Here is a 15,229-nt window from a genome sequence, read left to right as displayed (position 1 = left end):
TTTCAAGCATAAAATTAACAATGTGTACAGTACACGGTTTTTTAATATCCTTCCAAAAGACAAAGATGCACATGTATTTTGGTGGAGAAACCAAAGGCAAATCTCGTTTCAACACGTCCTTTTTTGAAGCTCCATTTTCATGCAGCCTGAAAGCGTCCTGGAATCAATACTCTGTCTTCATTATCCTGACATTGATTCTACAGCCAGGAAGAGGAGGATCATGGGGGAAGAGGGGAGAGAGACAGAAAAGCTGATGAGAGAAGGAGGAAGTGGAGAAGAGTGTAAATACAGTACTGCTGTGTTGTCATCCCCACCATACAGTGATAATGTTTTGTGCAATGGCGCTTCAATTCTGAAATCTGTCAAATATTAACAAACAAAATGTAAAAATAATGTAATGGACTATTAAACTTAAAGAGATATTATTTTTGAGTTTCACAATCTCCATCTGAATTTTGTGTCAGTACACCCTTTTTCCATATAACTAAAACAAACCAGTGTTTTTGGAGCCTTTTACATTCTAAAGGTTCGAGCTGAAAACTAATGTCCTAAGGATGGTGTTAAAGGAAATGTCATGGCATTACTAAAAACAAATCAATTAGTTTAAGGCAAATCGAATCAACCAAAAACGTACAGGTACCTGCTTTAAAAGATAACTGGCGTTGGCATAAAAAAAAAGCTCTTAACAATTTTATATCAGATATAATATTTTTTGTTATGTCTACAGACTTTAAGTCAACCATCATGCCCATGTGACTAATTGTGCAAACATTAGCACACTAGCATTCTGTTTTAAGAATATTATTGCGTAAATATGAACACATCACACCCATCCTTCAGACACTACACTGGCTCCCTATTTCATTCAGGATTCAAATACAAAGTCACCCTTCTCACCTACCAGTGCACCCATGGAAATGCCCCCCTCTATCTCAAAGAACTCCTCACCCCACAATCCTCCACACGAAGCCTCCGCTCTGGAAACACCAACCTCCTCCTTCCCCCCGGGACTAAACTCCACACCATGGGTGACCGGGCCTTCTGCTCCTCTGCTCCCATTCTGTGGAACGTTCTCCCCGAGCAGCTGAGGGCTCCACAGACTGCTGGTGCTTTTAAAAGGGCCCTAAAAACCCACCTTTTTAACAACTACAGCTACTCTCTGTAGCTGTAGTATCCAATAAAAGCAAAAATGGCCCAAAAAATATCTTTAAAAAAAGAAAATTAAGACTGACAGAAATCTTCCATTACCAGAAAATTGTAGAGTGTCTTAAGGGTCTAGAAACTACAACTCTAGTCATTTTTGTCCTGTAAACTAGGACTCTATAACTTTATTTATGCCAGGAAGCAAAATCTAACATCAACACTGGGTATTTAGACTTTGGCTGTAGCATCTCTTGGTTGTAGTTTGGAGTGAAGTCTTGACATTTATTAGATGAATTGTGAAATTAGAGATATTCATGGTTCCCTGGTGATGAATACTCTGCCTTGAGGTGAGCTGACATTTCATCTTGCTCCACCATGAGGTGGAAAATTCTAGTGCTTCCATAAATGTTCTAAAAATTACAAGATGGATTGTCATTAAACGTACCTAATAACTTTTGCAATATAATCTTAAATCAGTTTCAAGGAGGTTGTAAAACCTAGACATTCTTTTTTGACCATTGTGAATTGGCAAATGTTAGTACACTTTAATGCTAATTTAAGATGAGGACACTGGCCAATATTATACCACCAAAACAAAACATCAACATGACATTAATGTTATCGTCCTTTTTAGAGACTCACAGAGCTGCAAGCATTGCTGTCCAATCTCAGTCCTACAATACTTTGTCATGGAACAAAATTCTATTAACAGGATGTTTTGACTTGATGGTGTGGGTAGAAGAAACGATTGACCATTATACTATTAACTCAACTATTATAAATACAAACATAAAATCCTTCCAGTAAATGAAAACATTAATACTGCATAATTAGCATGATTTTCCAGATGGAACTGATCCCAGCTGTCATTGAGCGAGAGATGGGGGTACACCCTGGACTGGTCGCCATTTAATCACAGGACAGACATATAGAGACAGACACACATTCACACCAAAGGGAAATGTCACCAGCTAACCTAACGAGCATGCCTTTGGACTGTGGGAAGAAGCCAGTGTACCCGGAGAGAACCCACACGTGCATGGTGAGAACATGCAAACTCTACACGGAGAGGCTCCTTTCTGATAGGGATTAGACCCAGGAACCCCCTTGCTGTGAGGCAACAGTACTAATCACTGCACTCACCATGCAGTGCTAAATATTTCACAGATACTAAAACATTACAGTCATCTTAGACACACTGGTAAATCTACAAACATTCAAAGCAAAAGCAGTATGATGCATGGAGGCGATGTAGGACCAAATTAACAACCAGTTTGACAGGTTCTATAAAAATACTGCCGTATTTCCTTGCAAAATTCCGTATGAGCACTGAATGCTTTATGCAATGACTGAGACAAAAAAATAACTGGCAGTGGAAACACCACGAGAAAGGGATAAAGGAAATGACAGATGTTTGGACCAATTCATTATAATGAGATCCTTATCTGCCTTGCTGAGAAGACTCAGAGAGAAAAGTGCCAGCGCGGGTCTCCTCAATGATCCTAATCTCACAGATAAACTGAATGACTTCCTTATCCATCTGCACCACTCTTTATATAACCGACGTCGCCCAGCAGAAAGCAGAGACAGACCAAATACTCCGGCTCCTTGAAGGGACAGTATGTACAATTCCTTTGCTGCAAGAATCTTAAATGATGCAAGAAGAGGGAGATTTCTATATAAAAGCTTCATGACAAGCCTGAAAGATTCAGGCTACATTCACATAGTGGATCCACATCTGGTAACAGACCACATACACCTAGGCCTCCACCTCGGTGTAAGGGTGTTTACCGTATTTTTAATCGATCCCAGGGCTTCTTAAGACTTAGAGGACTAGTGACCTTAACCACTTGGAGCAGTTGCGTGGCTTTGCGCCCGATTAACGAGAGCAGATGAATCAAAAAGGCACCGTCTTATTGACAAAACACACACAGGAGGTTCTGGACTGCAGAGCAAACAGTGTGTCTGTACTGCTTTAGCCCCAACTCTGTGGCATCATCCTTCCTTATACTGTATATTGGAAAATGTTGTCTCAGCCTAACTTTCAGTCAACCTAACAACAGGCTGAGAGCTGGAGCTGAGGCGGGGTTTAAGCCTCTTGACAAACCGTTACACTGCACCCGCCTGTCAGTCTGGTCAGCTACACGCCTCATTGTGAATAACGCTTATCTTTCATCAAATCAAAACAAATGAGTGGTCAAAAAGTTGGTTAGAAATTGGTCTGATTAGCTCATGTCTCTGTTGGCATACATGTACTTTATTAAAATTCACCTGTATGCCAATAGACATGAGCTCATCAGATCAATTTCGTTTTTTTTGAACATGTTAATTTCTTGGCATGGTGTAACTTCCTGTGCTTCTGCAGCCAGCCTCAACTGGAAACTCCAAGAACTGCATAAAAGCAGCACTGCACTACGATTTTGCATTTCCGCATTGGCGTCATTTTTCAACACTCAAGGTTGCCGCTTGCCAGCAGCTAAGGTAACAGAGCGTCGGACAAAACAGCTAGCAATCAAACATACATACATGAAATTAGACTGATGAATACATTCAAGACATTAAATAACATGTCAAACAGCAAATATTTTCACGATCGACTACAATCATAAATACATCAGGCAGAACATCTACAGCCAGATGTGTCCGCCTGACAGTCATTTAACATCCGCTTCAAAGCATCCAATGAGAGCAGCTTGTTAAATCACCACTTCTTTTTGTATCTCGTTCCAAGTAAAGGGAGCAGCAAACTTAATTGGCTTTTTTTCCTGGTTCAGTTCTGACCTCTGGTGCAGACAGTAAGAAAATAATCCTGAGACAGATTATTATACATTCCTGGGCTCTTCTGATGTAGGTCAGAATAGGCTTGGGCGCTATCAATTTCTTCATACTTTCATAGCGTCTTGCCATTTTACCAGGGTAAACGGATATGACGGTATTTCTAAAAATAAAATAAATAAAGTTTTGTAAAAACAAAACAAAAAAACCCTGCAGTTAAAGTTGTCAAGTACAGACCACTAGCTTGCGAGCTCTCTGCCTGACTCCGCTGGTCAGTCTTTTACTTTAACATAGGACTCTTTCAATCAAAAGAGCACTCCACAAGGTCTATTTATGGAACAATATACCACTGTTTTCTGTAAATGCATGATTATGACCTCATGAGGAAGAAAAGATGTGAAAAAGTCTCCCTCCTCCACTCTGATGTTAGCTTTGCCCGTTTACCTTCCCAATGCTATCAGCTCTGTCTCGACCTCCCTTTTTGTCTCCTTGACAGTGCAGTCATAGTGGCCATGGTAACGGGCGTCCACATAGGACTTGACCCCTGCTGGCACGTGTTGTGTACTACAACCCCTCACCTCAATATATTTTATTTGCGTCAGTTTAACAGAAAAAGTAGCGTTTGTATTTTGAAGGGATTAAAAGTCATACCATTGGGATTTCTAAATACCCTGGTATACCTTAAAGCCGTGATACCACCCAAGCCTAGGTCAGAAGGTTGGAAGGAAGTAGACCTAAAATAGATTTGTGAACAAGAATATGACAGTGTTTAAGTCTATACGTACAGTATGGACAAAGATCCTAGTAGTGACGGGTGAGGGATTTAAAACTTAAATTTATTCATTCAACATCAATGCTCTGTGATACACAGTGTCCACAGTGCACTTGTTTTTTTTTTACATTTACTTCTTTAAAATAATAATTAATTAACATAATAATCTAATTAACTTTAGAGATGTTGATGGATATTGATTTTCAGATTGAAGCAGCATAGGCTAGCTTTTTTTCCTTCTTCGAGACTCTATGCTAAACTAACCACATCTGGACTCCAACAGTTTTCAACAACTAGACTTTAAAGGGGTCATATTATGCTTTTTCTGGTTTTATATGCTCTTTAGTGTGTTTTCCAAGTGTTCTGTGCATGTTTAGGCACATCTACTGTATGTGCAAAAATTCAAGTCTGCGGAAACGCGGCTTCTCCTACGTCCTCCTGTTAGCTGTAGCATTAGCTGCACGCTCGGTTCTAGCCCCCCTCGATAAAAATTTGTCAGTGCTTTTTTCGAACTTTAGCTATTGTGAACGTACAAAAGTAGGTACATAGATTAAATATACAAACCCCAAAAAGGGCATAATATGGGCTCTTTAAATATTCCGAAGTCACTCTTAGATTCAGCTTAAAATTGGAGCCGGACCGATTAATCGGCCTGCCGATAATATCTGCTGATTTTAGCATATCAAGTGAATATCAGTATTGGCTAATTTTATCCCTGTGCCGATATTACTAGATTTATACATCAGTCGAAAAGCATTTCATTTAAGTATCGTTGTATTACACTAGTAGTTCATTTTCACCAGCAGAGTGTGCTTTATGGATTACAACAAACATTATCACTCTCAAGTCTTAAGCGGTGATGCCAGCCATGCACAGTCACTTTCCAGTTGAGTGACCATCTTGTCTTCATTAAATATCTTTTACAGAAGTTTTTGAGAACTGCATTGAAGGGATCAAGGCAATACATTTGTATATCTATCTCTACAGATTGAAGATAGAACCAAGAACGATATATTGGCCAATGTTTCGGTATCAGATTTTTTAAACCCTTAATATCCATTTGAGTATCGGGCCAAAAAATTCCATATCACTCAGGGCCCTACTTAAAATTCAGCAAAATATTCAAGAACTTCTTCAATTAGTCAATTTGTATTTAATTAATAATTTTATATAATCATTAAAACATAACAAAATGAGACCTATACACACTGTAGAGCAAATGAAAGGCTTTACACACCACCAGTATGTCATTAGCGTAACATCAAATTTTACAAGGAAATATCAAGCTGCTGTTAATTATCATGGATTTTTTTTTACTTCAAATGTTTAACTTCACTTTAAGTTTTTTAAGTTACTTATCATTTCTGTTTCACAACCAAATGCTGCAGGAAGATGAGATAAAAGGCAGACAACTAGTGACTTCTCAAAGGAGTACACATTATGAAATAAAAGACATGTACAGAGAGAATATTTATGGTTACCCAGGCTATCCAGCTGAGCCTCGTCCTCCACCCGCTTCTTCTCTCAGGATGACTGGGAGACAGTAATCCCAGCTGGAGACACATGCCGTCCATCACACACATACAAAATCAAATGCTGGATCTTCTCTGTGTGCGACGTCTGAGTTCTGACCTGCTACAGTAACTACAGGCAAAGAAGGCAAATCTTCCCCCGCTACTGTCAAGTCTGTCCATCTCCCCTACACTCTCCTCCCCACCTCTGTCTCCTGTTGTTTATCAGCTTTCCGCAGCTCCACCTGGTAATTTCCTCCTCTTGCCTTCAAAAAACCTGAATGATTTACCTTGACTAGACTCTTTCCTGCTATCTCTACTAGTCCCTCCCTCCCTGACTCCCTTCCCATGGCAGTTATTTTTATGCCTTTGTCCTCAGGAAGCAAGTACAGATCAAGTTCAGGGCCCATCAGCATTTCCAGGGGCCGACAGCAGCAGAATGTGAAGGCAAACAGTGAAATCCAATCGCACAGCTGGACACCCTCGTGATAACAGGTCCTGACTGATAAAGGCTTTAGAAGGGCAACAGCAATTTTGAGATGCTGATGAAAAATGTGTACCACTACTGCTCATCAGAAGGCTCTAATTTCAGATTGTTTTCTTGTGACCACTTTCCAAGTCATTGAGGGAACCCTGATTGAGAGAATGGACTTTTCTCATAATTGTGAAGTTTTTGGACAGACTACTAGGTGCACATATAAGTGTTTGAAAAACCATGGTGAAGTGTATTTTACATAATATGTGACCTTAAAAAATTCTAAAATTTTACGGCAGACAAACACATTTACAGCAACAAAAAAGAAAAAAGGCATCAATAGCTCATTTCTTTATTTGTACACACTATATGGATGGTGATTTTTTTATATAGCTTTTATGTTTTCTTACTTTTATCCCTGAAATTAGTCATGTTAACTTCTCTTTGTTTTTCTTACAATTCAGATTTCAATCTTTTTCCTTTTCTTTTGACGTTTGACAAGTTTGGCATAAAGTGAAGCTGATTACCACTACTATATTATCTCACTTTACTTTTATGTGACATGTAAAGAAACATAACAAAGCAACCAGGATGGCAGTGAGCAAAGCCACGATGGCTTTTGTTCAGTACACCACAGTTGTACATCTTAAGTAGAAGGTTATTAATGTAACCTGTTGGCGGTTCTTAAAACCTGTATAAACCATCGCGTTATTTACCCGCACTGACCCGCTCTTAAGATTATCCAGCAGACACAAACATTGTTTTGACTTGGTCGCTATTTTATTCATTACAACGTTTAAATGTCAACGCTGTGGGCACATATTTCAGTAAGTACTTAGCAACAACACAGACACACATTTCCATATGAAGTTAAAAGAGCTAAAAGGTCAATGAGAAATCCCCTAATGGCAACCTTAATGGATGTCGACAGGTGAGAGCTCATTTACACCTGTGTGATATTTACCTGGCAACTTTCTGATCTTTCTGAACAACAACGAAGATGAAGTGTCAATCTGACATTCACACCTACTGCTGAAGTCATAATCATTTTTGTGTAGGTGAGAAAGGATTCAAGGTTTAAACTTTGCATATCAACTTTCTGTTTCCCTTTGCAATCACAACGATTTCTGTCCCTTTTTAGGAACAACTAAGAGCAATCACTACAAAAGTTTTTTTTTTCAGGAAATATGGGCTTTAATCCTCACATTCAAACAACGATGGTGTCTTTGTTAAAATGAATGATGCTGCAGGCCCCTCAGCCAACACACTGCCGCTAAAGCTGCAGCTTTCTTATACTGTTAAGCTTTGTGTTCATTATTTCTGAATATCTGATGCTGCATCATAAGAGTAAAGGAGATCAGCTTCTCTGAGAGCATGCTCAAAATGTAGAGCTCTTTTCTGCAAAATCTCATTGTGTAACCATTTGCACTGGACAGACAAGCAGGTGCAGTGTAGCCACTACAGGAGTAGCTGTAAGCCAGACGAGCTACAACTGCAAAGCAGATGGTGTGTGTTTAGAGACTCACGGGTGGAGAGCCCTTCTTGATGGTTACACTGGGTGTGGTCGCCCTCAGTGCCCCGCTGATGCCGTGGTAGTACCTGAAGCAGACCTGGGTCTCAGCTGAGGAGGACACACAGATGGAGAGAGAAATTAAGAATTAGTTCCCTTTCACAAACGAAGAATCTCCTGCACCTGCTTTTCAAATTGTGTCTGAAAAAAGCAACAACACCATGACTGTCAGATCATGCAGGATGAGTCTCAAGCAACATTTCTTCTTGTCGACCACTTATCATGTTTATATGAACAACATTTATTTGAGTACAAAAGAACACCATTTTAGAGCCTAAAAGGCGATGAACAGCCTCAGAAAGCTGCAGAATCTCAAGGATTTCTGGTGTAACTGTTACTATCAGGACAGATGTTAGGGTGAAAACTTCCTCACTGAACACTTCAAACAATCCATTTAAAGTTTAGACTATGCTGATTGCTATTCTCTATGAAAATATACCTGCGAAATAAAGACATTTGAAAAAAAGCGAAGTACTGATGTCAGATATCAGCCAATGGGTGTGATGTTAAATTTCTGCAAATGCGTTTTACCTTCATAGCTCTGCAGGTCAATTGTTTTACTACATGCACAGAAATTTAACTCAAATGGAATCTGCATATTATACAACGAGTGAGTCTACAAAAAATATATACAAATAGTGAGGTATGTAGAAAGTAAAGATTTTATGTACACTTACAAAGTTTAGAGTTATACTGTATATGGAATATTTCAGGTCTTTGGTACTACTACTATCTTATAGTAGTTAATATACACACACACACACACACACACACACACACACACACACACACACACACACACACACACACACACACACACACACACACACACACACACACACACACACACACACACACACACACACACACACACAGTGTTTTTAAAATCATTTACTGAACAGAATAAGAGTTTAAACTCTACAATGATGAAAATAAACCAACATATTTTTTACTTTTAATACTATATGATTAATATGGCATTAGCGAATTACTTCCCTTTTTGGTGAAGATTTTACAGAACGCTGAAAGGTGACCGATCATTTTTGGAACGCAGTGGTCTTTCAGAAAAAGGGGAAGTAGAGCACAAAAGAAAAAGGCTTGTGTGACACACAGGGAGATTAAGGTCATACTAAAGCGCTGTGTTTTTTTTCTGCTTGTTTGGCCAGACACACTCAGTTAATTTGACAGGCAGAGGGGGGTACGCAGAAGACACGGCAGGGGGTCGAATGTCCACAAGTGTGTCTGCAGTTTAAATGTCTCAAAGAGGGAGGTGATATGTAGTCACTTTTACTCTTAACAGCTTTGTGATTCGATAACACCCACATTATGTCTACGCAGGTTCTCAGTCATCCAGGTCATGGTAACTTCGAAGCTTGATCCAAAGGTAACTGGACTGGTTGAAGATCTTGAGGACGTTTCACCTCTCCTCCCAAAGGCTTCTTCAGTTCTCAGTCCCCCACATTATGAAAACAGTTCAAGGGTTGGCAGGGAGCAAATACTTAAAAACTGCGGGTTGTTACACATACAAGGATCCTGCAATTGGCCATGCTGGTGACTAAATGAAAAAAGTATCCACAGTGCTGTGAAGCATAACTGCCAGTTGATATTCTGATTTTAACCATGTAAGGTTATGATGATTGTAACTGCCTCCAGGACTATGATCAGTGTGAATAAACCCAGCTGTATGTAAGATTTATGATTAATTGAGGAGAGATGGTCAAGGCAGATGGTGGGACAGAGGTGTAAAACTGACTGTGAAAAATAATTGTGATTTAACTTTATGAGATTCTGTATACATTCCCAAAATACACAACATTTCATTTTAAATTACGGGATTACATACAAAAAAGACAAGCTTTTTCAATACATGATGACTTTGCACAAACTGCACATAAAGAAGGACTTTGTGAGGTGCCGGTAGCCTAGTGGTTAGTGTGCACGCCCCATGTACGGAGGTATTAGCCCTCCAAGTGGGCGGCCCAGGTTCAAATCCGACCTGTGGCACCTTTTTTCTGACTCTATCCACTGTCCTGTCTCTACAATAAAGGCATAAAAATGAACCTTAAAAAAAGAAGAGCTTTGTGTTTCAATTTTAATAGGTCCTATACATATGGCAGTATTTTTTAAAGTGTAAATAAAAAATGTATTAAGATTTAAATGGGAATATATCTCAATGTATTTAAGAGTAATCACTGCATTGTGTTGTTCTTGTTAATGTAAGAAAGGAAACATTGGTTATTTGAGATGTTTCAATATCTTCTGTGTCATTTATATTAGTTTCTATAGTTTCAATAGCAATGGTCACTTTCTGGTCTTGTCCTTTGCTCACTGGATTTTGGTCCTCATTATTTGACTGGTATTCTAAGGCCTATAATAAACTATTTCATCCAGATGCTGGACTTGCCAAACTCACAGGTAACTGAAAGTCTTCCCTCACTTTCTGAAAACTACGCTCGAGTTGCAAGAAGATGTAGAGATTAGGCTGGAGCGAGCATTTTCATTTGAATTATGATATGATTTAGTCAAAGAACGTGCATATTTGAAGTTGAAAACTAATATGCAAATTAGATAAATTAGTAATATTTTTTTTTTTAAATAATAATAATTTCCAAATAAAAATAAATTCTGAAAATTAAAAATCATTTCTGTTAATGCGTTTTAATTTTCAAATTTGCTTTTTCATTTCAATTCTGATCACCATTCGCTTCCATACATCTGATCAATTTCTTGCCCACTTGGACAAAGCTGCTGTGGGGTGAAAACTCACCTTGTTACCCCCACAGACCTCTTCTTAGAGACTTTTAAATGTACATGTCTGAGCTGTGTTTGTTTTTTTTTTTACTTCTTACGTCTGTTCTTGTGTTATTTCTACTATGCACAAAAACTACAAATAAAATATTGAAAAAATAGCACGCATGTTTTTACACTGTTTCATAAGTCTAATTTGGAACAGTTAAACACAACAGCCTCAGTCCTATTAAAGCGTCAAGTTCAGCTGCAATATAGAGGCTGGTGTTACTAAAAGGAAACACCTGGGTAGATTCACACTCATACATTTATTCTGATTCATGAGTCCCTCACCCATAAACACAATTCCCCATGTCCCTAAACGCAGTGATGGTGCACCATTTGTGACTGTCTCCCTGCTCCCAGTCTCTCCCTCTCTCTCCCTCTAATAATGTGCTTCTGTAAGCAACCCCTTTCCTTTGCCAGAGACTGATACATCTCATGCTGATACAGCTACAGGGCTTACAGGCTCCATCCACTTTGTTCTTTAAGAGAGAGTATAAAAGCAACGCAGCAAAGACCACTTGGCTCTAAAACTTGAGACAGAAATGAAATGTAGTGTAATTATTACCAGTTATATCTGACCACGTTGTATAGACTTATGGCTCCTTTCACACCAAACCTGTCTGGTAAAGATGTGTTGAAGAAGATGGTAAAGATGTATTTGTCGGTTTGGTTCGGTTTGATAGATTGGTGTTAGAGCTGTCATATATAACAAATGGACCTTGATTGCTCAGGTTTGATTGCAGAGCAAGAGTTGACCAACCACATGGAGTTGCTATGTGACATTTCTGTCAATGTAAAAGCTAAAACCAGCAGCTCAGACAGCTCAGCAGACAAGTACAGAGTAATATCCACTTCATGACATCAAACATTTGTTTTATGTTTTCATTTAGTTTTCAATCCTTAACGAGTTTCATTTTCAGCGATGAAGTTAATGTCGTAGCAAGTAAAGTACTGTCAGCTTAAGATGATAAAAAAAATAAAAATAAAGAAATTACATTTTTTATTCTTATGTGAAATAATGGAATTTCAAGTACAATTAATTGTGATTAACTATTGAAATTTTGCGATTAATCACAATTAAAATGTTGAACTGTTTGACAGTCCTATTGTGAATATAAAGCAGATTTTTTTCTGTTATACTGATCAAATGCACCAAACGTGTGCTGTTTTTTAAATCACCTTTCAGTTTTCTGGTGTCCTGTGCCAGAATCCAGAGAGAGATCCAATTTTTTTTTAAATTATAACTTTTCCAAAAATGTTTTTCCGATTCCTTGAATGTCCTGGTGTTTTTAGTGACTATCTTCTTGTAACTTTTGTTTGACTTGAAAGGCTTTGTGAAAAGGCTTCCTGTGACTGATAGAGGCTGAATATAAACTGAAAGAAAGCAGAGGTCCAAACATAAACCTCAAAACAGTCGTTATATAAAGAATCAACTGATGCAGCCTGGATTGAGAGGTGCACTTATTACATTTTATAGGCTGTTGCTGGAGCTGTTTTTATTTTGTAAAAAAAATCCCCCAAAAAACAAGAGACAATTTTTGCTACTTACAGTCACTGAAGTTGGAGCTGGAGTCAATTTTCCAAACGATCTGTCCCTTGTGAGATCCATTGATGCCTCGATTCTTATAGTCCAGAAAGTTCTCAGACAAAGCCTCATCTGGGAGAAGAGATAAAGCTGATGAAGTTACATTGCCACTCCAACCCTTACACATTATTATAATGAGGCAACATTATATTCCTTTTCCCATTAACCTTTATATGAGCTTACTGCAATTGATTCTCCATGTTAAAGGTCTCATATTAAACTCCTTTCAACCTTTCAAGTCTCAGAGTCTCAATGTATGTACGAGAAGTTTCGACTCTGATCCTGTATTTCATCATGTCTATAAACCCCTCTATTTCAGCCGTGCTCAGAACAGGCTGTTTCTGTGTATGTAGCTTTAAATGTAAATGAGCTGTGTCTGACCACGCCCCTCTAGAAGGGCTCGGGTGACTTGGCCTTTCTTGCACTGTGCCCTATTGTTTGCGTGTTTGCGGTGAGAAGGTGGAACACCTATCTGTGGGAGTGTCACCCACCTGGGGGAGGGGTTACTGCCTTTTGTGATGTCACAAAGGGAAAATCTCCAAATGGCCTGTTTGAGCACACATTTTCTGAAAAGACGGAGGGAATGGACTTTTCTCATAATGGGGGGGGGGGGGGGGGAGGGGGGGATGTGTGAAGGTAAGTGACAGCACAAGCAGATAGCTGTCAGTCAAACTACAGGCTGAAGTCCGATATTGTGCACTGAGGAGCTTAGGACCAGAGCTCTGCCTCTGTCTGGTTCTGTCTAACAACCTGTACATCCAACACTAGCACACAGACTGAAGACTCGTAAGTGAATGGCACAATGACACTTTCAACACAAAGACGGCTTCAGTCAAGATGTAGAAGATACTAATGCTTTTAATAAAGACACTTCTTTTACATCTGTTAAATAACCATTTTAGCCCAGATTATTTATTTATCAAATACCAGTTTTGTATCTAACAAGGCAGCTAGTTTGGGTTTTATTAGCCTAGATACCAAATTAATTAACTTTAAGATCTCTGTTGCCAACTGAAAACAATAAATCTACCACTAAATTGAAAGCAACAACCTTAACTAAAGCTGTCAGCCTTATTTAGGCTAGGGTCATCACATATTCTTTAATGATGGTGCTGATATGGGCGAATGCACATGACCCATGTACACCTCGTTTCACCTTGTAATAATCACCTCATGTAATATCTCACTTACCAACTTGATACATGCCGATCCAGTCTCCAGCATCCACTTCCTCCTTGATGTCCCATGTGATCACCAGGTCTTCAGACTGGCCGATGGTGTAGTGGGAGGAGCTAATGGTGAGGGTGGAGCGAGCATCAGGGGAGACCAGATCGGTGTCGCTTGTGGACCGTGACAGCCCCAACATGAAGGTTTCCTGGTTCAGGCCATTGACAGCAAAGCTCTCTGGGCCATAGCTGTGACGGGTGGCGTCTTTACAGCGTTGGCGGTTCTGGCTGCTGCGGGTGGGGGAAGCCATGGCCGCCAGGCCCAGGAACCGATTCTGGTACAAGTTCTAAAACGAAATACACACAATGAAGCTTTGAGCTACAAGAAAGGCAACAGATGATGTTCTGGACACAGAAAATCGAAGGATAAAGCAACTGGATAAAGGATGAAGAAATATGTATTTCTATTCCGTTTCATCTTTAAAGGTCACATATTATCCTCCTTTTCAACCAGTTTTAAAAAAGTGACAGTGGGGCACTGGTGGCGCATTGGTTAGTGTGCGCCCCATGTGTGGATGCTATAGTCTTCCAAGCGGGCGGCCCGGTTCGAGTCCTACCTGTGGCTCCTTTCCCGCATGTCATTCCCCAACTCTCTCTCCCTGATTTCCGGCTCTATCCACTGTCCTATCTCTCCAATAAAGGCACAAAAATCCCAGAAATAAATCTTTAAAAAAAGAAAATAAAGTCACAGTGCTCCCTAAAACATGTCTGTGAAGTTTCTTGTTCTAAAGCCACTCTGATCCTGTATTTGATCATGCCTATAAACACCTCCATTTCAGCCCTGCTCAGAACAGGCTGTTTCTGTGTATGTAGCTTTAAATGTAAATAAGATGTGTCTGACCACGCCCCCTCTCTGGAAGGGCTTGGGTGTCTCTGTCTTTCTCGCTCCAGGTCCTATTGTTTACGGTGAGAAGGCAGACTCAGAGGGCAGAACAAACACCTAGCTGTGGGAGTGGGGCTACTGCCCTTTATGAAGGCAAAATCTCCAAACAGCCTGTTGGATTACACATTTTCTGAAAAGTGGAGCAGGCAAAAGAAGGAGAGAATGGACTTTTCTCATCATTGGGGGGTTTGTAGACAGACTAGGGACACTTAGTGTAAGAACAACTTACAATTTGTGTTTTTGTGTACTATGTGACTTTAATTAGATCTCCACTTATCAGTTGTGACTTCTAGGTTTGAAACTATTTTAGATCAGTAGCTTAACTCGACATGTCATTTTGAATTAGTAATGTCCATGTCACTTTATTACACTATCTATTGATCCTGGTCTCATTGTCCACTTCAACAGTATTTTCCTTTTTACAGAGAGAAGCTCAGTTACTCTGCTCACTTGATGCACCAAACATATCAGTTAAAGAAATATACTTTTTGACTAT

General features: G+C 39.4%; 1 protein-coding gene across 1 annotated transcript in view; it reads right to left on the bottom strand.

Moving 5' to 3' along the window:
* Positions 1 to 14,133, bottom strand: part of LOC132994269 (E3 ubiquitin-protein ligase HECW1) — a 56,869-nt gene extending 42,736 nt beyond the window's left edge. Inside the window, exons 1-3 of the mRNA XM_061064510.1 lie at positions 13,816 to 14,133; positions 12,589 to 12,696; positions 8,203 to 8,297 (exon numbers count right to left, since the gene is read on the bottom strand). Of these exons, the coding sequence (XP_060920493.1) occupies positions 8,203 to 8,297; positions 12,589 to 12,696; positions 13,816 to 14,101 (489 nt within the window). The 5' untranslated portion in view covers positions 14,102 to 14,133. The remainder of the gene's footprint in view (positions 1 to 8,202; positions 8,298 to 12,588; positions 12,697 to 13,815) is intronic.
* Between the last annotated feature and the right edge of the window lie 1,096 nt (positions 14,134 to 15,229).

Source organism: Labrus mixtus, chromosome 19 (genome assembly GCF_963584025.1).
Source record: "Labrus mixtus chromosome 19, fLabMix1.1, whole genome shotgun sequence".
Taxonomy (NCBI): domain Eukaryota; kingdom Metazoa; phylum Chordata; class Actinopteri; order Labriformes; family Labridae; genus Labrus; species Labrus mixtus.
Note: the sequence above shows the minus strand (reverse complement) of the source record. Positions and strands in the feature narration are given on the sequence as shown.